The sequence below is a fragment of the Amphiura filiformis genome, chromosome 17, assembly GCF_039555335.1.
Source record: "Amphiura filiformis chromosome 17, Afil_fr2py, whole genome shotgun sequence".
Lineage (NCBI taxonomy): Eukaryota > Metazoa > Echinodermata > Ophiuroidea > Amphilepidida > Amphiuridae > Amphiura > Amphiura filiformis.
In genome coordinates, this window is record NC_092644.1 from 46,977,164 (window position 1) to 47,000,743 (window position 23,580).

A 23,580-nucleotide genomic window follows, 5' to 3' on the forward strand; every position below is an offset into this window, starting at 1 on the left:
ACAATAACCATTTAATTCCAAATTAATCTGCCTTATATGGTCATCATTGACCTGTTCCGCCTTCCCTTTAATGCTGACTTGCATTCTTAACCAACAGGTGCCAAATCTTATTATTACAAACCACTGTGCATACAAATATTATGCATATGTGATATTACAATTCACAGTGATCTTACAAGTCTAGAAGTTAATTTGTTTAAAACACCCTTACAATGTGCCTACACAATATTGTCATAAGCCAAACCCATTATTTGATCAACATTCGGTTTCAATGTTATGTTTTAATCTCTTTTCAATTTACTTTTACATTTTCCATTTCCACCAGTTTTTCATATCAAAAGCAATTCTGTCATGATTTGTGACTGCAATGCACTTTTTTCAACAATGTACCCAGATAGAGACCTGTGCTTCTTTTGAACTCTACCCATGCACAAGTAAATTGTCAATGCACAGAATATCAAAAATATTGTTGTAAGTTTTGGAGTTCTACCCAAATGGCAATGAATCTGTTGAAGCAACAGTCTGCTTCATAAATACAATGTCACTTTACAACAATAGAATTACTCAGCACACTTCTGAATCGATGTTTGTTGCCTTAAGCAGAAATGATACTGCACCTACTGAATAAAATATTTTTAAAATTAATCAGATGGAAGACAAATTTGTCATGAAATAAAGGTGGACTCCTATCCTAGGATTTGAAGATATTGATAGGCATACATCCCTTTAATAAAAGTACACATAGCACAGCATGTCACAATGGTTATGATCATGTTCATTGCACTTTTTATTTAAGAAACATTTCATGTTGGTCAAAATTAAGTTGGTTAATAGCAATCATCAAATATTTATAGACATTGTACTACCTTCATAATACTTCCATATGAACTACAGAAGGAACAAATGTCACCTCTGAAAGCTCTACATAAAAGAACAACTTTACTTTTATGTCACAAAATAGTTATCAAAGATTTGAAAAGAACCTGTATAAGGCAGGTGTGTTCCTATATAACCTGGCCATGTGACTCATTTGCCTCTTTTACAGGATTCTAAAATATTTAAGTTCTTCATACAATTACAGTTCAAATTTGACAAGACTAAGTGAACTGTAAGGCCAATGTTAGTCAGGTGCATGATATGATACTATGAATAGACAGGATGAGAGTACAGAGAGCATCTACCATATGTATGATCACTTGAACAGACACCAAGATTTGAGATCTATCACCTAAATTTAAGAACAGAATACGTTGTGAAGTTCACATGCACTTTATAATCATGGTACTGTAAAGTAGCATCCTACCACCCTATCTTTACAATTATGAAAATGAATTATCCCCTCCAGTCCACTTTTTCCTATAAGTCCAAAGCGCCATTCAACACATACAAATGTTGATTGAGGTTACTGTCTCAATGTACATGTAAGAGAGTAAATTGAACTGATTTGGCAATGAATGTCACTCACATTTTATTCTTTTGTAAGATTGAATTTTAATCCAGAAAGAATGAACCTTGCTATTTCACTCAAATTGATGATCAATTGGAGTGTTTGTTTGCAGGCACTCTTTTAGACTATCTTTTAGAGTGATATTCACTCTTTTACATTTAGAGAGATTAAAAACCTCACCTGCATCCATGCCATTACAAAATATGGTACATTTCATGAATTCCTTTTTTACATGGTGCACCATCAGATCCCATTACACCTCCGTGGAGGTGGCGAAAGTAATATAATACTTGCTCATATGAAGCAAACTGCACCATACACTATGACATGCATCAGTGCCAAACATGCTGTCATCTATAGACAATATCTCCTAAACAATCTTAATAAATATTTCATCTAATGTTCGAACACCAACCTACATGCACATTACTTTGGTCATTGAACTGTTTGTAATGTTCTCCATCCAATATCTATACAATGCTCAACCCTAGATAACTAGTTCCCTGCACAACTTATTACAAAGTATTAAATTACTGTAAGCAATGGTCAGTGTCCAGTGTTGTGCATTAGCCTCCCTTATCATTAGCCTGGTCAATTGATTGCTATATATATATATATATATACAAAGTAATGAACTGATATATATATATCACATGATGCCATGGGCGTACATTTTAGCCAAATTTCATCCATTTGTGACATAATGTAGGCAGTGTTGCCATTGGCATAGGTTTAGCTACTAAATTGGGCAACATTCTGAAAATTTACATCCCTTGGCTCCCAATCAAGCCCAATTGTTTTTCAACCATAAACGAAGAACACAGTGCTTGCACTAAATTTCTCAAATAAAATTAAATTGTTGCCATTTCATTGTTAAATGGCATTCCTTTGGGGAATTTTATCACATAAAACTAATGATTGTGGTGTAAATTCTGCACCACCCAATCATTCAACGACATCAATGTTTCTGCAACACTGAGCATATTCAGGAGCATACTACATCTATACTTCAAGTGAAGTCTTTATCTTTCTTTTGAAACATCGCTACCTCTGGCATCCTTAAATTAGAGCCAATAATAGCACAACCATTGTGTGCCAATCAATTTCCCTTAACAGCAAATTAGTAGCACATGGCATGTTAAGTAACAACCAAACAGCCCTGATGGAAAAACAGAGCCTATGGTAGCCTGAATTACTTTCTCGCACCGTATACATTTGTGTTGCGGCACTCTCAATTGTTTTTCTTTTTAAAAAGTTACCGGATTGCTTCTAGCATGTTTCATCCTTCACTTTTATCGTGCAGGCAGTTGACAATTCAATTTCGTTAGCTTAATTTTATCTTCCAACACAGCCAATTTATAGAACAGCTTTAAGCTTAACCTAAAGGAAAGTTTTTTTTCTTGTGGAGTCACAAAGAAAACTTCAAAAGAAAAGTACTCATTAAGTGCCTTCTGCTTTAACAAAATCCTGTTATGTTTTTCCAAGCACCTCCAGAAACAGAATAATTTCATAAGGAACCATTTTGCAAGGAATATTACATCCAGCTTGAGCTGCCATAATTTAATCGCTTTTGAGTAAAATTACAGAGATGATCGTGCCACACAATCGCTTATGACCGTAGGCCAGATCTTCGCGCCTAAGGATAATCACAACCTTTAACATCACTATGTTTTCAGTATCCTCTTTCAGGATTCAGAAATTTTATGCTAACAATGTTCTTTACACCAGCACTGGTTTGGCATTATGGTGGGCATAGGATGCTCGAAAAGACACGTCTGGCTGTAATTTAATCCCCAAGTTCAATTTATTCTGCCAGTACATCTATACTGTAATGAACATAGGCCCCTATAGGCTGGGACATTCTATGATAAAGCATAGAGAAGCACACAGTACATCATTTACCATAGGCGCAATCAATATCGCAAGCCGTTGCTTTTCGCACTTTGTGATAACATTGTGCTGCTATGATCATGTTGCATTCCAGTGTAAGACTGGACTAAATCAGCATATATATATACAGCGTTCAAATTTTGTTGTCCGGTTGCCGGGACAACTAAAAAATCGCCGGACAACCAAAAATATTGATTCGGTTGTCCGCCGGACAACCATAAATCTATAGCCAAAAGTCACATTTGTAGGCCTACAGACAACCAAAAACTTAGACGGACAACCAGAAATCTGGTTGTCCGTGGGACAACCATTTATTTTTCCTAAATTCGAACACTGTATATATATATTATTTTAAGTCAATTCTGTATTAAAACATACCAAAGAAATAACTAGGTTGAAATGTTTAAGTGGTACATTGCTAACGATTTGTTTCATGTCATAAAGTAGGTCTTTAAAAATGAAAGTTAACGAGAAATATGTCAATTAGGATCAAGTAGGATACAACCTATATAGCAGGTTTAAAATATGTATGAGTTACCATCCAGGCACACATTAAAGCACTGCTTATACACAATACTGTTACTTAACTATGGAATGTTTGATAAGATTAAGAATGCATAGGTATACTTTAAATAATATAGACATGGGAACATTGCAAACAAATGATGAACAATTTCAGATCTTGTGACAATCAAAAGTGTTGGTAATAACTTTATGAAGATGTACATGTAACTTACCATAGTACATGGAATGTTACTTTAGATTTACAACTAAGGTTTCACATCATGTACTGCCAATTTACATGTATATTTCCTGAAGATAGCATAGTATTATAGTCTAGAGTAAAATAATCTATTGGATTTATGTAATAAACATTCTGATTACTGGATTTGCACTTCTTGTGTGTATTGGTTCTGAAAGGGTATTGCTATCTACTGAAGATAGCATGCTTCTTATCAATTTGCAATTTATTCATCTACAGTGTATTTGATCGATGCAAAGCAATCTGGTTCAATTCAACTTCTTGTTTTAACATTCTTGGTTATATTGATTCTTTAAAAGCAATGTGATGGCTATCTACTGAAGATAGCAAAATTATATCATTATCTTCAAATGTAAGCTACTTCATTAAATGCAATGCACCTTCAAGGTAAGGTGCTCTTACCATTCAACTACCTCCTTTTGCACTTCTTGGTGTATTGAATCTTATAGTGCAATTTGCAGAGTGTATTGCTATCTACTGAAGATAGCCATGAATGTAAAATTTACATGGATCTTTCATAAGTTTTTTGTTGATTTTGCAGACCATGTGGCTACCACAACCACAACAATTAATTCATTATCATCACTACCATCAATGTCATTATCATCATGTTATACCACCTCAAACTATTCCCAAACAATTAAAGTAATTCAACTTCGGTTAAAAATAACTTGACAAAAACACTACAAAATCCTAAAGGTCACCCAGATCACATCTGCAACATTTTCATAAAAACATTATTCCAACCGATATATGTTTCTCCTTTAAGAATTTCCTCATGTTTACTTTCATCTATATTCATTACACAGATGAGTAAGTGCTAACTCCACCAGACTTGATCTGATTTTACTTCATCTCCATTTTTATTACCGAATTATCAATAATTTAATTACACCCCCTATCTACGCGCCATCCGATTTCCCCACTGACCAGCTACGTAAATTCATCTGACCCGCTAAAGCATGTTCATAACCATTTAAATTATACAACCGGCCAGTCGCTGGTATTAATTTACACAACCCACAAATGAAAAAATGGTACCAACATAAATTGCAAAAGAATCTTGTGTGCCATGAAATATGAAAGAGTATAGGGATGCGCCGATTTCATACTTGCAAGCCCCTCCGGAGAAGTGAGATTAGGGTGTAAAAAGATAATTAATTTATATGTCCATTGTACAAATGATTCAATGCTGAATTGAATAGTAAAATATTATCGTAAGTAAAATCTGATACAATAATATCTTCATCCCTCTCGGCATATATGAGAATGCATATTTAATGGTAAGAAAGAGAATTATTATGCTACGAAATGTTGGAGAGATGGTTTTATGCAATCATTTAATGATATAAATGCTCTATTTATCAGCCTGATTGCTTGGTGCTGATTTAGCATTACTATTAATGAGATTCTTTTTTCCCTGAATGTAATTGTTTTGTTGCAATCACATTGATTAAATTGACTCGATAATTGAGAATATTTCATATAGAGTACATTTTCTTGTAGGATTTCAAGATACTCTATTGATGGAAATTTTTGCGAGCTTTAATTTTTGCGCTTTTTGCAATTAATTTCAGAACCACAAATTTAAAACTTCACAAAAATATTTTTACTCATAAGCTTTTAATGTAACTGTTTATAATTGTGACTATAAAAAAACACAAAACTGCTTCAAACAGTTCAAATGGCAAAAAAATTCCTAGTGCAAAAATCTCACGCTTTACAGTTTTTATTTTCACAACTTCATGCAAGTTCCACACAAATGAACTGCATGCAGTAAAGCTAATAATGTCCCTTCTACAGTGTATTTAGCAAACCAATTCTGAAATTTTAATTCATTAATTAAATCTTACAAATTGGAATGCTAATTAATTTATAGTATTAGACACTATAAAACTGTTCAAGTTCCTATAAAATAGCAGCAGAACATATTACAAAACAATATTACAATGTAGCTGGATACATGTACTTTCAAGCTGTAAGTAATAGTTATGCAAAATAAACAGTTACTAATGTTCCAGATACAAAATTTTCTGTTGTGTTACTGCTTCCTACAAAAATGTCTTCACTAAATGACTCTCTGGTCAGCGGTGCAAGGCATCTTCATCTGGTTTAAGCACAGACTCTAGCAGTCTGCCTAATAACTCATACAAGACACATACCCTAGGTCTGTGTTCAAGAAGACATTAGGCTTGGGTGACTTACTAGTCGTTAGTCACAACTATTACTGGTAGTCGCGACTATGACTATTGAAAACCAAAAGTCGACTAACATGACTATCTTTTTATGTTAAAAATCATGTTAAATGCGCCAGATTAAAACTTAAACTTTAAACTTAAACTACATGTAACATATAAACTGCGAAAATGTGATAAAAACATTTCATTGTCTTACAATAGTAACACTAACCAAACAATAATCATAAAGTCCATAAATCGTCATTTCAAATTGGTGTTGTTGACTTGGTTATTGTAAATTTGCACCAATCTTTCACCCGATTTTTTGGTCCAATTTTGATGACCACAGATAGTTGTGATTATAGTTGTAGTTGTGACTATTTGCTGCCGACTAGTCGACCAGGAAAAAAGTGACAGTCGCCCAACTCTAGAAGACATGCTATTGATTTTCATCCTCAAACATATTCATTATCTGTAAATGTACATTAGTTAACTAGAACACTGCTATGATCTGCGAATTAGAACACTAAAATGGTTGTCTGGCCTTCAATTAGGTTTCACATGGTGTTCCATTACTTCCATATAAATGTAAATTTTCTACATGTGAGATGCATATTAATAGACAAGGATTGAATTTAATGACCTATGTTATTGGTTGCCCATTTATGCTGCATTTAAATGTACAAATACAATCGAAGATGACTGCCAATATGTCTTCTTTTTAAAGTGAAATATATGGAATATTTTTTTCTAAAAACATTAATTCCTAAAAGCAAGCACATACATTGTCGCTTGAACACCAGACTGTCGTAATGTAATTTCTGACCATTTTACAACTGAAGCATTTTGTATTTTATGATGCAGTAAATGGTTTTTTTTGTAATCTGAAATTAATCCATAAAAACATTAAAATTGATGAATAATGAAAAATTATTGGTGTTGTAGCAAATTTGTAGGACATTCTGGACTATAACTTGATACATTTACACTAGTGGCATTTTGTTCTGTAAGTTGCTTGCCTGGAAACAATAATTTGCACAGGAAATGATGTTACAAAAACTTCTTGCATTTGAATTTCAGCTTTTGCAAATGTAAGCTGTAGTAACGTCAGTTCTTTAAAAACGTTTATTTCTTGGTGACTGGAAATTGATATTAGCTCCTTACCTCTAACTTGCTAATGTGTATTTATTTTTTTTATTAATTTGCATTAAAGATTTTGTCCTATAGATTTTGGTGGGTTTTTTTATATGATATTTTGTAATTTACTGTTCAGTGTTCATGGCAATATGAATGAAATGTCACTTCAAAGCAGGAACCAAACAAAATGAAATAAAATTTAAAACCGCAGAAATAGATCAGGTCACATAAACATTTAAATACATACGCCCTCACATATATAAATCAAACAAATCTTCTCGCATTAAATTAGAAGTGTTGGATTGTGTATGAATATAATAAATTGGCATTCTATATTCCAGGGTCCAACTACACAGCCTCACTCAATAGCATTGAAATAGAGGCTGGCTCACAGGTTGTCTCCTACAAAAATGAAGCGCATACCCGGCACGGGCCACCATTAAAGAGGTGTTACTTTCCAACCCGCTTATCCACCTACTAAAGATAGAATTATATTAACTCCTTTTTTGTTTCATTCTCTTTTTTTTTTCTGTTTCTTTCTCACTGTGCCTAGTTAATTTAAAAGGAGTTTGGGGGAACTTTTGATTTGTGCCCCAGGCCGGCCCTGATCATTTGAGAAGGTAGGAAACGATGTTAATGGAAAGTTATTGGAATATATATGCCGATGCATTTGCATACATTGTGGTGCGTGATTTTGCATGTATGATTCAGGTGAAGATGTTACACAATACGCATGTATTCGGCACAAGGTTCTCCTGTTAAGTTGAATTTATAAACACGCAGCACAACATGCAAGTACATTGCTGATGAATTCTACATACATGAACATACCCCCGTTTTTTTAGCGTGTCTCCGGTTACAAATTTATGCGTTACCTGTTCATATTGGATTTCATTCTGATTTTCGCATCAAAAAATTAATTTATCCAAGTTGTGTACTGTCATATCAAAGAGTACTGGATTTCAAGGGATTGGGGCTGATAAGGTGGAATATATTTACTGTCACCTGAGATGCCTTTATAGTTAGATTTCATAAACCCGTTTTGTTTAGCAAAGAAAAATTGGAACAAGAAAGCTGAAGACAGATTAAAAACAGGGCTCCAGAGGGGTAATGAAGAGACAAAAAGAAATAGAAAGAATGATAGATGGAAAGGAAAGGGAAAGGATTTATAAAAAGTATGCAAATTAGTCAGATAAGTTGTCTGACTTGGATTTTATTTACAAAAGTAGTAACAATAATTCCCAAGTTATCTGACACAAAATAAATAAATTTTAGATAAATGAAATCATTCAATGATTGTAAGCATGAAAACATAATTAAAAGGAAAAAAATTATTTCCAAAAATATCAAATTTATAAGCAGAAAAAACTAAATCAGTACACTTTCATATTTCCTCTGATGAATCCATGCATATTCATAGAAAAACTTTGATTTTATGAAATAGTCATCAATTTTTGAACTTTCATAAATCCTCTCCAAACAATCTTAGTTACCTTACACACACAAAAGATGAAATTGTACAATTATGATGCATTAATCATCCAGATTTACCCCATTTCTCTCTTTCCCTAATATTGCAGGATAAACCCCACTACATGCCTCCTGGTTCCTTCTCATAAAATTAAAGAAATCACTCACTGGCTTTGTTCTCATCCTTACCAGCAACTCCCATTGGAAATCTTGAGTCACACTACGACCACTGGCAAAGCATTACCATATTTACAGTCTTTATTGTTTGAACTCGTTCCCTATTTTTTCTCAGCTCCAGTTTTTAGTGTATTATTAGTGAGGGCCATTTAGTCTGTCCCCTTTGGCTAAAGATTTCTTTATATGAATCCTGCCTAGTATATTGCTTGCTGTGATCTGATGTTAAAAGGACTCAGTTAGCGAACATGCAGCTGAACATACTGTAGTAAAATTGTTTAATATTTTGGTATTATTCGTATGAATGTCATTAAAAACGGATTATAAAGCCAACAAAAATGTGTCTATAGATTGAAAACGGCCGCTAGATGATAACAAGTTTGTTCTACAAGTCAAAATGTTTAACCTTTTACATGTACGTGTACCAACAGCGGGTATTATGAGTAAGTCTTAAAACAACAAATGTAATGTACCATCAGTCTATTTTGTTATTGCGAGAATGTTGCTTCTGTGGAGAATAACCATTCTACAAATTGTTTTAGATATCAAAAATCAAAATACATAAGTGTATGTATGCTTTATGATATTTCATATGATTATTCAGACCTTTATGTGAGATTTTGTATAGAAAATTTACAACTATTTTTGAATATAAATAAATTTTATTGAAATTTGATTGATGTGGACTGGAGGAATGCATATAAAAGCCAGGAAAGTACTACATGCAAGTAATGCACAGGTGACAATCATGACCCCCCCCCCCCCCCAAAGTAAAACTGTTTGGAGTCATCACTCACTTCTAAAAGGTTGGTCTAGTTAAGGTGGTAATCTCCGAAAAGTCTTTTGATAAATTCATTAATTTCTTAAAAAGTTAAGAAGTCTTCATTCATTTCCTTATCCCTCTTATTTCCATTAATGATATCCAACTTCCTGCTCTTATTGATATTTTCCAGGAAACACTTAAATATCTTCTATTGTTTTGCTCATTTCCTTTTCCTTTATAAATGTCCATGTACATACATGTAGTCTATGTCCCTATATGCATGTTTGTGTGTTGTCTTGTCACTTTGCCTTTGATAGAGATCCTGCTAGGATCGAAAGCTCATGCCCCTAAAACTTTGTAATTTCTTAAAAAGTAAAAATTGCAGTCTAACAAATAGCGGTTACAATGAACACCATTATGGGGGAGGGGGTAGTTATTGTATCATTATGATAGGTCTAACACCAATTTAAACATTTGTTGTGGTGTCAAGGTTCACTGGTTCATGGAAGCTCTTTAAAACAGATGCCCTGGAATCGCATATTTCGGTTTCCAAAATAAAATGTTAGTAACCTTTACTACATTTTTAATCTTACCCCTAAAAAAATGGAATATCAACCAAAATATACTTTGAAATATACATGTAACCCCCAGGGGGGTCACTCCCATTGTGGCCTGTACACCATCCGCGATAATCAACTTTTGAAAAGCACCCTAAACAAGGATTTAACCCTTGGCTAAAACGATACCCTAAACAGGTAACATGTGCCTGTTTTCGCACCCTAAACAGGGGTTTTATTCCTTGCATCAAATTTCTTACCCTAATTTTCATTTTCGCGTATTAGCAATTGCAATTTTACTTCCCTTTTTTTCAATTTTTCATGTTTTTGACACCCTTAACATGATACGCATGTATCGTGCCTACCCACGAAAAACTACCCTTTTTACACGTTTTTATTATCGCGGATGGTGTACAGGCCACAATGGGAGTGAACCCCCGGGAGGCGGGATGTAACCCCACAAAAAGGCTCCCAAAAGTATGATACGGTAGTATAGGCTCTTCTACATGCCAACTTTCATACCAACTTCAAATCAGCAAGGTCCTTTTAAAATCTTGCCATCAATATTTTAGAATTGATTTTCTCTTCCTGAAGGTAAGCAAGGCAATTTTCCATCCTATCACTGTGGATCACAATGGCCTCATCCCAATGGCATAGTTCAATAACCTCAATAAAACAATCATAGTGCAAAATTTGACTTCAAGTTGCAGAGTATGAGTTTTTGTACCCAAATTTTCAAAGGTATTCAATGAATATACAAATGTATAGGAATTAAAGTACTGTGCCCTGATAGATGAGCATGTGGTGGATCCTAGCGTATGTCTGCTAAGTACTTACAAATTAGGTCAACCATTAGATGCAAGGTAATGCACAAGTAAAGATTATTTTCTACATTATGCTGTCAGCATTTCATTTTAGTGAACCTGTTGCCAATATTCAGATGCATTGCCACATCTCACAATGTACTTACAACACAATATGGGCTACTAGATTTCATCAATTTCTTCGCCATCAATGCTAAAACTCTATTCACACACACATACCAAGAAAAAAAATTGCGGCTCCTCATATGCAGGATACAGATGAAATACTCGCTGTGCATTTTCAAAGCTTACCTGTTTTATTGTTTTATGATTGTTATGTAATTCCCACATCATGGAAGTAATGTACACAGGACATTTCAATGCACTCTTGGCTTCCGAAGGCAATGGTATACAATTGCAAGTTACTCTGGTTCATTGGACTCATTTTACTCACTCTTTGGATGCATAATTGATTAGATTCCTAGCTATCTATTCCCAGTATACAATGTTCATAGATCAAAACATGTCAAGTTAGCTCAATCGATAAGGCATTCAACTATGGTGCGGGAGGTTGCGGGTTCGAACCATGGCGGTTGTATAATATGCTCTCGTGAAAAATTGAATTAGCTTGAAATTCCCCTGGACAAGGAACTTACTGCTAATTGTCTCATTGTAACCCGTACGAAACTCGGCGAGCTGATCCTGGTTGCGATGGTCATATGTGGAATGTCTAGGGTGTGCGCTCTTAAAGCTGCAAAGTCCCTGTGTTGTTGTTAAATAGTTTATGGAATGATGTGTGGCCGTAGTGATCACCAACAACCTGTAAAGTCTGCTGAGGCTTGTGAATCAACATCTACACATGTAGGCGTTGTGCCTGTGCGTATACATTGTAGCACTGTAAATCACTGCGCTTTTCTTTTCTTTTCTGTTTTGGCTTCAGAAAGACAATTTCTTAAACTCTATCATACATATGATCCATTGCAGCCTAAGTACAATGTACACTTTGTTGGGGGTCTTTGGGTAACGTTGGCTTCTTTGTAAAAAAATTGAGAGTCTCTTGGCCTAACATTGGCTTCTTATGTTAAACTTGGTACCTTTTTCTTTTGATACCACTGGCTTCCATGTTATGTTTAACTTGGTAACTTTTTAGAGTCTTTTGGTACCAATGGCTTCCATGTTAAACTTGATAACTTTTTTGAGTCTTTTGGTACATTGTACTTCTGGCACCCATGTTAAAATATGTACCTTTTTAGGGTCTTTTTGTAACATTGGTTTCTATGTTTTACTTTTGCAAATTTGGTCAAATTAGCTTCTATATTAATCTTTTGTAAATTTATGGTCTCTTGGTAACATTGGCTTTAAAAACACATCATTTCTAATGGTGTTTCGCTAACAGTAGTAACATTGGCTTCTATGTTTAACTTACAAGTGTCTTTTGGGAACATATGGTTTAGAATGAGCACATTTAAAGCATGTTCTCCTATTGTACATTGCGCTATATAGCAAAAGAGCAAACACAAGTCCCCAGTGGCGTAGCCAGGATTTCGGAACCGGAGGGGCACAACAAAATGGAAATATTTTTTACCGATGGATGTTTAGAATTGTAGACCCAAATCTTTTTTCTTTTTTCGATGGTTTGAAAAAGTGAAGAGCAAAAAAAAAAGGTTTATAGGCACTACGAACCTAAAACCAATGAACAATTTAAAACAGTTTTTTTACAATTTTGCCCTTTTTTCTTTTAAGCACAGTAAAAAGTAGTCAATTTGTTCACCCAATTTTTTTCACCAAAGCCTTCCGTCTACCGACGGCCTTACATGAACCGACGGCCATGACGAGCGAATGGGGGCACCGGCCCCACTGGCTACGCCACTGCAAGTCCCTATAAAGTATAGGCCTAACATAGAGTGCATCATGAATTCAACAATTAAGCCCAAACTTGAATTTATAATAAAGCATCATACATCAACAAAGCAAAATATTTATTTAATTAAAGAAATCATTTATTGATTGTATAAATAGGTCAAAAACATTGCAAACTTCAACTTAGTAATTTATCCACATCATGCACATTCAGGTTCGTACGCAAGCAAGCGGTCACAGCCTCCCCAATATTTGAACAATTTCTTATGTATTTCTTTGTAACAACATATCAATTTGGACCCTAAAACTGATTTTAGCTGCCCCAATTTCTTCATGGCTACAATATTTTTGACCTTACACCAGACCGTGCACAATCAATCTTTCACCTAGAATTAAATAGTTAATTATAAAGGCGATAAAAGTGAAGACATTTGCCTTCAGGACCATCATCCTACCACCCATCCTCTCTCCAGCAAACCCATCAACACCATTTAGTGACCATCTAAATCATAGGTACTGACCATCCATACTCATACAACAGCTTTCCTTACTCAATAAACCAATATCACCTAAGCAGATGATTTAGGCCAGATTTATTGGTCAATCGATCTACAGGTCTTTCCAAATTGTTTCCTGTTTCCTATGAGCCCATAAGGTATAGGGCAAACTGTCACAGGACAGGTCAGTATATGAGATACAACTCTTTGTGCTGCAGCCAACACCCTTAGGTCAGATGACACATTTCCACAGTTTTTCCTCAATACAAAAGTCTACAAGTTTTTCCCTATCCCTTTGTGTACATGTACTCATGTAGATTGTACTCACTGTATTGTACATTATTGTATCCTGAATAAAATGAACATGACATGTTAATTTCCGGGGAAAATAAGACACAGTTCTTATCTTACAAAAATACAATGCATGACAATTTTCAACAATTTCTCATGTATTTCTTTCCTCAAAAGTTTGACAAATTTACAAAAAGTTCTCATTAGGTAAGTAGTAATATGGGCCCGAGGGGGGGGGGCACTCCAACTTTGGAGGTGACGCGTATGTAAGGCTGTTAAGAAGACCCCTTTTCAGCATCGCTGTCACCCAAAGACCCCATATTTTTTACTTAACACATGCTCTGTCACCAAGACCCCCTATTTTTCCATTTGTCACCCAAAGACCCTTAAAAGTTCAATTTGAACAGCAACTTTCTTTTATCACTGATTTTGTTACTTATTTTGAAAAAACAATGAAATTTGAAGCCATTTAGAACTAGAACTAGAGTTTTTGTGGCGCTGTTTCGGCTCTCACCCAAAGATTCCATTTAAAAAAAATGTCATGTTCTCACCCAATGACCCCATATTTTTTACATTTTGCTCTCACCTAATTCCAATAATCATGCTCTCACACAATGACCCCATATTTTTTACATTTTGCTCTCACCGAATGACCCTTAGTGCGAAAGTGCCAGCCCTACACCTATATCCATTTCATATTGAAGTGCCCCCCCGAATATGGGATTACCAACAAAAAATATCAACAACTGACCTTCTATTTTTAACTCAGCCATTCCTCTCACTGAATGGACACTCTTGTACATTTCCATTAGCATGCATCAAGCTTCATTTATTGTACATTTTTCAGTTGGTCATTTAGCTATAACTTGTTACGGAGACTTAGATTCAAATATGTTCAAATTGTATTTTGCCGCAACCTTATGACCTATGGGCACTAGTTGCAACAGTTTCATTGTATGGGCTGGCACAGCAACAATAGATTCCTTCTCCCTTTACAAAACAAGGGTTACATTTCACAAAATGTTCCACAAGAGTAGTAGTAGTACTAGTAGTATTATTACAGCTTTTCCGACAGGCACTTTCAACGGACACAAACTTGAGAATGTACACATGTATTATAAAAATACATTCCATAGTATGCTACTGGAAATACATAATATGGTTCAGTCAACTTGGTGCACAATTGGCATGGCTGTCATTAGTCATTAATTAAAACACTACTTTATTTTGATGGTTTGAGTTTTAGTAAGTACTATGAGTAGGCCCATGAAGTCATAAGGATTCTTCCATTCATTTGAAATGAACGCTTTGTAAAACACCGAACAAACTTTGAGATGTGCAGTGTGCGAGATGTGTGCAGTGAGGATGTTTTTTTGTGCATGGACTGTCATAGGGGAACTGATGATTTGCTGCCATGGAATTCTAGCAAATAACACACAATAACCGCCGTAACAGTTATGGTGTGTTATTTGCGCTAGCTTTACGCAATGGCTGTGGATCAGGGATGTAATTAAGTGGCAGTTAGTGGCCTGAAGTGACTTTGCAGGAAAAGCCTGACACACAAGCAATTTGGATTATAAAGCCTCAAAACAGGCTGAAAAAAATAAAATGAAAGTGCAGATATTTGTATCAAGTCTAAAATCAGGCAATTACTTGAAAAAATCCTTGGTTACCCTTAGACAGAGAAACTTTAAGAGCACTTGGACGCCAAATTTGCTATTCATATTGGTAATCAAAAAAGGGAGTTTTAGATGTTGGCTTGACCAATTTCAAGCAACATAATGTCGGCATAACAACGACCTCTGACCCGGTAAACAACAAATTTTTGGAATCGTCCATTTCTCTGCAAGGGCAAAATGAGTTGAACTTTTTGCACATCGCTAAACATTATTAGGCAGGATCATAAAAATTTGTAGTTTAAAATATCTGCTTTACAAATCTAGTCGTTTGAAAGATAAATTTAAGACTGAAATTCAACTTGATTTTAACCAAATTAGTGGTACATGTACATTGTACAATGTATTTGTGCACATGTTTGCATGCTCCACGCAAAATTATTTCATGAATTTATAGGGGGCCATTATGTATCCTTTCCCCCGGGCGACACAACCCCGGCTACGTCACTGTTTGCAAAAAAAACCAACTGACTGACCAACCCTACTTGAGAGGTCCGTCCGCCCGTGGAACACTTTTTTTTCATCGCATTACTGAATTTTCACGACTCTGGATTTCTAGGGTAAGTACCATGCCAAAATCTGCATACATGTCATGATGAAAAACTTTGCTCTTAAAGGACACCCTCTATACTCAATAATGTGAACCTGCCTGGTGGACGCATTGGTTTGCTCATGTACAATTGCATCACATGTCATATTGATCGCATCAGTAATTATGCAACCTGATAATAAAATCTAAATTGAGTAAAGAAAGCTGGTAATTATGTAAACACAGGAATAAATTGCATGGAATAAAGAAAGAAAACAGGACTCATTTGACTCTTGTCATGTCGGACATATTCATGAGCCTCCCCTTCCAAAGAAAATGACAGCACTGTCAGACCGCCGCTTCTGAGATTCTATCAATCTTGTTCTTACAATTATTACATTATTTTTACTAAGCTGAAAAGTCCAATGGTCGATGCTAGAGTATGTTGCTATCGTTTTTCGGTCGGTCACTATGGACAGCATTGACATTTTTTGTAACAGATGTTATCTATTCTGTTAATGTTGAAATTTGGATGAAAGTTATTTTGGTGAGTCAACTGTAGGGCCTATCTTTTGAGTAAAATTTGTCTATTTTGAACTGTCTAAAATTGTTCTGATGCGATCACCCATCGTCAGGGTTCCCGTTAAGGTTTTAAAAATGTGCGTCCGTAATGACGCAAGTTTGCTGACGAGGTTGCAAAAACTTGCGTCCAGACAGATTTTTTGTGCGTCCATCTGAAATTCCCGATTATGACGATACACACGTACCCCGGGTCTACACCTCATCAAATGTTGATTGTTAAAAAAAATAAAAGTGCATTTTCGCCGTGATATTCCGCCGTGATATTCCATCTCCATTCGCTATGATAATTTTTCTCATTTCTGTGTCAGTTTTGGTCCGAAACGTGGTCAAAAACAGGTGCAAAAACATGAGCAAAGTCTGTCAATCTTGAGCAATTTTTGTTCGTACTTTCACTTCCGCATTTCTATTTTTAAATTAACGTGTTGTTGATGCTACAGAAACTAAAACACGTGCTGCCACAAATACAAATTATGTAATACGAAAAAGGGTTATCATTTGGATTTTGTCTTGAAAATTGCTTTTATTCATCGTAACAATAATACTAATACAGGAAACCTAGATTATTTATGAGAAAATAAACTTAAAATATTAAAAATTGAATATTGTCAGGTTGTGATAAATAATTAAATAAACATTAACCGCACGTTATCGGCATGTGCTTGGTGTAAACAAATCAATTGGGACTTCCCCAAGCCATCAATCAGCTGTACAGCGCAGCGATCGTTTGGAAAGCATGCAAAAAGTGCACGATTTCCTGACGTTGCATTTACAAATATTGCAGAATTTACTTCAATTCTCAGCAGGTGGGTCAAAATTTTGGGGCTTTTATTATCTTAAAAATATAAAAGAATAAATATTTCTTATTTTTATCATCAATCGAAGTTTTGTCTGCGTCAACATGCATGTGACATGGACGCAAAATACTTGATTAGCCATGTGAACTTGCGTCCAAATTTGTAAAATACGCGTCTGGACGCAATGACGCACACTAACGGGAAGCCTGCCCATCGTGATCGGCTGTGTTTATTTCTGAAGTTCCATTGCTTTACACGGTGTCATGCTTCAGCGAATCTAACTAGATTTTGAATGCAAAGGTCTCTTGCCTTAAGGTTCGTTCATACTACCACCGCATCTGCGATGCGGTGCTTTGCGATACGGTGCGTTGCCGCATCGCATCGTACTGCAAACTACTGCATTGCGATATCGCAATGAAGTTAAATGCATTTTAACTTGGAAATGCGACGAGTTGCGTTGAGTTGCGGCAAAAAGTAATCGATATATCGGCATCGCAAAGCAACGCATCGCAAATGCGGTGGTAGTATGAACGAACCTTTAGAATGTGAAGCTATTAGTGAGCAAATTCGTGGTTGGACTTCTCGTGCAATGTCAACGCATCTGTTTCTTTTTCATACTGCAGACCTGCTTGGAAAGACTTGTGTTACAGTTCTGGAGGAGGGGTCAGGGGTGTCTTCTATCCGAAAACGCCAGGGGTGGCAATCATGTGCCAGCAAAAGATAAATCAGTATATACCAGCATTTTTTTTTCTCGACACCCCCCCCTGAGAAAATGGTCTAGCGACGGCACTGCGTACACCACTTCGATTACACAGTGACATATCACATCATCATTGATCAAACCATGCATACAACACTGAACATACATACCGAGGACTCGTATTGAGGTGTGAAGTTGCTGCACCTGATTCTCCACAAAGAAGAGTGCTAGCAGCAGCACAAACACCAAACACACAGACAGTTTACTTTGTAACATGGCGCGATACGGAAAGAACTTCAACACTGCCATCTAAAGTCACAACATCCCTGTTATAATACAGGGCCACAAAAAGGTAGGCCTGGTATACAGTCCAACACACTGTGTGTGTAGTCCTCTCCGACAGGAGTCCAATGCCTGGCCACACTCACTCACTGCATGCAGTACATGAGTAGTAGTTGTCTAGTCCTTATTTATTTTCCTTCTGTTTCCGTGCTGGTATTGGATCTCTGATCAAATAAAGGCTGTGTGAAGGTTCACCGTGGGCTGGTTATAAGCCTGGGCCATCCGGTTTTAGAGGTAAAGTGCCAAGAACGGAAGGCATAGAAGATCAAAATCTCAGTATCACAATTAACATCTGACATTAAATTCCCACACTAGCAGCACGTTGAGTTGTAAACAACAGATTTTCTCGACTGTGTACCGTATACGTGATGAATGGTGAATTGTAGTGGATGGTTTCCAAAAGTAGGCTTCAATGGCAATTTAGACACGGTAAATAATAAAGCGGGGACAAATAAAAAGTAAGGAACAGGTTTTCGGTGTTTCTGGTATGCGGTTAGATTTCTCTATATTTACATTTTAATATAAATTTATCACTTAGAAAAAGGTTAATGTTATCCACTCACGTGGTAATTTATTAAAAATTACGGAGTATAAAAAAAATCATATCAAGACAAAAAGTAAAGTACTTCATCTTCATGATTTAGAGATCCAATCCTTTTGACTAATATTAAACACATAATTGGCAGTGTTGCAAGTTGTGTTTCTTCTGATGCCCTAGTGTGAAGTTATAGAAATATATTGTACAATTGGGGAAAAAAGGGCAATAATTATTTGTACCTGGGGTGGTGAAATTTTAAAATAGGTCTGCCAAAAATCTCTTGCCGTTCTGTTCTTGCCATTAAATGGTTTATAGTATATAAATAACGCGAGCATGGATCAAAGACTTCTTCATATTATTTTGTTTAAAGTACAAAGTGCCCGGGACAAAGTGGCAGTAGATGCAGCACGGGCGCTGGAATGTTTATGGACTGTGCAATTATTATGAGCCCCCCCCCCGCCCCCCGGTGGTAAAATTTCCGCCCCAAAAATGTACCAAAAATCGCCCCACCCCCTCCTCATCGGCCCGCCAAAGATCGCTCGGCCCGCCAAATAATCTTTGCCCCCCCCCCTTGCATATGTCAAATTTTTGGGATCCCAACTTGCAAACCTTTATATAGGCCTACATGTTGCGAGTGCAGCGAGCAGAAAAATCTGCATATTTAAGCGGAACGGTTTTTGTTTTCCTAAGCCTTTTTAGAGCGTTTTATTTAAAAGGCGCCCCAAGATGGCAAAAATCACTTGCCACCCCCCCATCTCGGCTTGCCAAAATTGCTTGCCCCTCCCCCCTTTCAGCTCGCCAAAAATGTCTCCCCCCCCCCATTTTACCTTCAGCCCCCAGGGCTCAAAATTATTGCACAGTCCCTTAGCGGGCAACCACATGCGCAGGAATCAGTCCTTCCAACCTTTTTAGGCCTACATCAACAATGTCAGATCATGATTATGATGAGTCCGAAGTCACTGAAGTTTGCTTATGACATCATAATACAAGGTGCTCAGGAGCTCTCAGACATAGGCTACGGTTGCTGAAGATGATAGACACAGCATGCAGGAAGGCCAGTTAAGACCTAGGGGGCTACTCATATCAATGCAACTTAGGGGCAGTCATACTGCAGTTACTGTCCGTTTTCCTATACACAATACACAGTGCTCTTTCCCATTGACGCGTGACCTCTACAAATAGCCCTACGTTATAAGTATGGGGATATGACTAGTTAACGTCGCTGTGTGAAAAATAACCGGCCAATATTAAAAGTAATCTTCTAAAGTTCTAGAAAATATAGTTTTTTAACATGTCCTAAATTTTTAGTTAATTTTGATGTTTGGAAATATTCGTACTTTGGTGTTTTAGTTAATGTTATAGGTAATAGTACATTGCCTAGTTAACGTCGCTGTGTGCAAAATAACCGGCCAATATTAAAAGTACTCTTCTAAAATTCTAGACAATATAGTTTTGTAACATGTCCTAAATTTTTAGCTAATTTAGGTGTTTGGAGAGGGTCGTACTTTTGTGTTTTAGGAAGGATATGTAAACGACAGATAACACCAAAAATATGAAGAAATTATTTCCAAACCGTGTTAAGTCAACAATCATTATGTTGCTCATTTTCAAGAATGCTGGTTTACAAAAAGCACGCCATTGTCTCATTTCGTGAACAAAAGTACACATACCATTGTTTCCTTTCGTTTCCTTTATAATCGGTTACCCAACTGAAGCTATAATACAAACTTTATTGCGATATCGCACATGAAAACAGTCACATGTGCATAGCCAGAGAAGATCCGATTTAATCAGTTGAGCTGTTTCAATGAGTGTTATCTTGGTTTAATAGCTTTTAATGGGGTTAAGTCCTGCAAAGGTCGAGATGAATTCTACTGTAGACATGACTGCATCATGTATACAAACCTACAATACCAAATGCTGCCTATGATGGTCTCAGATACAAACCAATAAACTTGGTGATATGACTCGGAATCGGACGAGGAAGGTCAAGCGATTTTTGGCAGGTCGAAAGGCAGGGCACAAGCGATTTTTGGCACAGATCAAATTTTGCAGGGTACCCGTTTCTATATCCTAAAAAGGTGTAGAAAACGTTAGGGACGCACCATTCGATTCTCAGGGGGGCATGGGAGTCTAATGGTGCGCCCCTTAGGAACACTGACGTTCAACTTGATAGCCTATGCAAAATTTCCTGCTCGCATTTATATAATAAGACAATTAAGGTTCCCCAAATCTTGTATGTGTAAGGGGTGGATTTTTTGGCACACCAAAAGGGGGGCAAAGGTTTTTTGGCACGTAAAAGGGGGGGGGGCGGGACAAAGATTTTTGGCACGACCAAAGGGGGGGGCAGCAGCACAGATATTTTGGGCACCGTTTCTATATTCACCTAAAAATGTGTAGGAAAACGTTAGATTTTTGGCACACCAAAGGGGGGGCAAAGATTTGTTGACACACCAAAGGGGGGGCAAGGATTTTTGGCCAAAGGGGGGCAAGGCTATTTTTGGCAGACCATTTTGAGAATTCCACCCCGGGGTACTAAGTATTGCACCACCCTAAATATATAATAATAATTGCTCAGTGGAAAGTTGCATCTCTTCGTGTGTGCCTTTTAGATCAATATCACTTTCAGCCTATTATAACTAGTTTGAGTTTGGTGGCATAATACAATTTTTGAAAAAAAGTAGGCCCTCGGATTGAAAAATGTCCAGAACGGTTTTTAGGTTTGGGACCGGGGTTTGCATGGGAACGGGTCGAAAATGGTGATGGCGCTGTTTAAACGCCCATATCTCGAAAATGTAATTGGAAGACTACATTGAAACATGTATACTGCGCCAAAAAAGTATCCTTACACTTCGGGAAAAATGATCACGATTTCAAAACTGAACAATATTGGGGTAAATTTGTTTTTATATGCACATGACACATCACATCCTGCACTTGACATTATGACACCGTTGAATGCAATGTGACCTAAGTAAAGTTACAAGCAATTGAATAGACGAAGTGACAAACTGGCCTATATAGGTGCAGAAAGATTCGAACTTGACAAAGAGACAACACAGTTTCTTCAATGAAGCTTTATTTAAAGCAAGAAAAATATTTGCGGGTTTATTTAAAGCAGTTTTTATTTCAGTTTTTACTTCTTTGTACTTTTCATAACTGTCATTTTATCTGTCAGGTTTATTGTTTCAGTTTTCTTTTGTTCCTTTTGTTTTTAAATTAAAGCACGCATAAATTAGCCATTTACCACTCTCTTGTCCGTGTTTGAATAGGCCAGTTTGTCACTTTTTTTTTTTTTTTTTTTTTTTTTTATTCACGGTGTACAAATAGCCGGCAGGCAGCATAGGCTGAAAAGCGCCGGCTTTACAAAATACAATTTACACATCAAAAATATACATTATATATACACTCAACAATTTACTTAAAAACAAAATGAAAACAGAGATACAGGCAGAGGAGTAAAATACCCGCAGAAGCATAAAGGATTACACTACTTTTCCAAATTGAGTTTACTGATGATGAACGGAATGGTGGAATTCTGAAACCTGTTTGTTTTACAGAAAGGTTCCATACTGCAGTTACTGTCCGTTTTCCTATACACAATACACAGTGCTCTTTCCCATTGACGCGTGACCTTTACAAATAGCCCTACGTTAACAGTATGGGGATATGATTAGTTAACGTCGCTGTGTGAAAAATAACCGGCCAATATTAAAAGTACTCTTCTAAAGTTCTAGAAAATATAGTTTTTTAACATGTCCTAAATTTTTAGCTAATTTAGATGTTTGGAAATATTCGTACTTTGGTGTTTTAGTATGTTATAGGTAATAGTACATTGCCTAGTTAACGTCGCTGTGTGAAAAATAACCGGCCAATATTAAAAGTACTCTTCTAAAATTCTAGACAATATAGTTTTGTAACATGTCCTAAATTTTTAACTAATTTAGGTGTTTGGAGAGGGTCGTACTTTTGTGTTTTAGGAAGGACATGTAAACGACAGATAACACCAAAAATATGAAGAAATTATTTCCAAACCGTGTTAAGTCAAAAATCATTATGTTGCTCATTTTCAAGAATGCTGGTTTACAAAAAGCACGCCATTGTCTGATCTCGTGAACAAAGCCACACATAACATTGTTTCCTTTCGTTTCCTTTATAATCGGTTACCCAACTGAAGCTATGAATACCAGCTTTATTGCGATATCGCACATGAAAACAGTCACTTGTGCACAACCAGAGAAGATCCGATTTAATCAGTTGAGCTGTTTCAATGAGTGTTATCTTGGTTTAATAGCTTTTAATGGGGTTAAGTCCTGCAAAGGTCGAGATGAATTCTACTGTAGACATGACTGCATCATGCAGGAAAAATTCTGCTGTGACGGAGATTGTACTTCATAGATCATCTGCTCAGGAAGTAGGTGACGGTGTCTTTCAGAGTTGAGGACCTGCTGGCCAAACTTCACGACCAGATCTTCCCTACGGTTGGCAAGACTGTTGATGTTAAGCTCACGAAGAGCAGACTCGTAGTCCTGATAGTCATTGCCAAGGATGATTTTGCAAGTGCGTTTTTGAATCCTTTCGATCTGGTGG

The 23,580-nt window shown here is 36.4% G+C and overlaps 1 protein-coding gene across 1 annotated transcript in view; it reads right to left on the reverse strand.

The window, feature by feature from the left end:
* The window catches only part of LOC140137881 (heparan sulfate 2-O-sulfotransferase 1-like), a 326,101-nt gene extending 307,267 nt beyond the window's left edge, over window positions 1–18,834 (reverse strand). Inside the window, 1 exon segment of the mRNA XM_072159685.1 lies at window positions 18,281–18,834. Within this exon segment, the coding sequence (XP_072015786.1) occupies window positions 18,281–18,419 (139 nt within the window). The 5' untranslated portion in view covers window positions 18,420–18,834.
* Window positions 18,835–23,580: the final 4,746 nt, after the last annotated feature.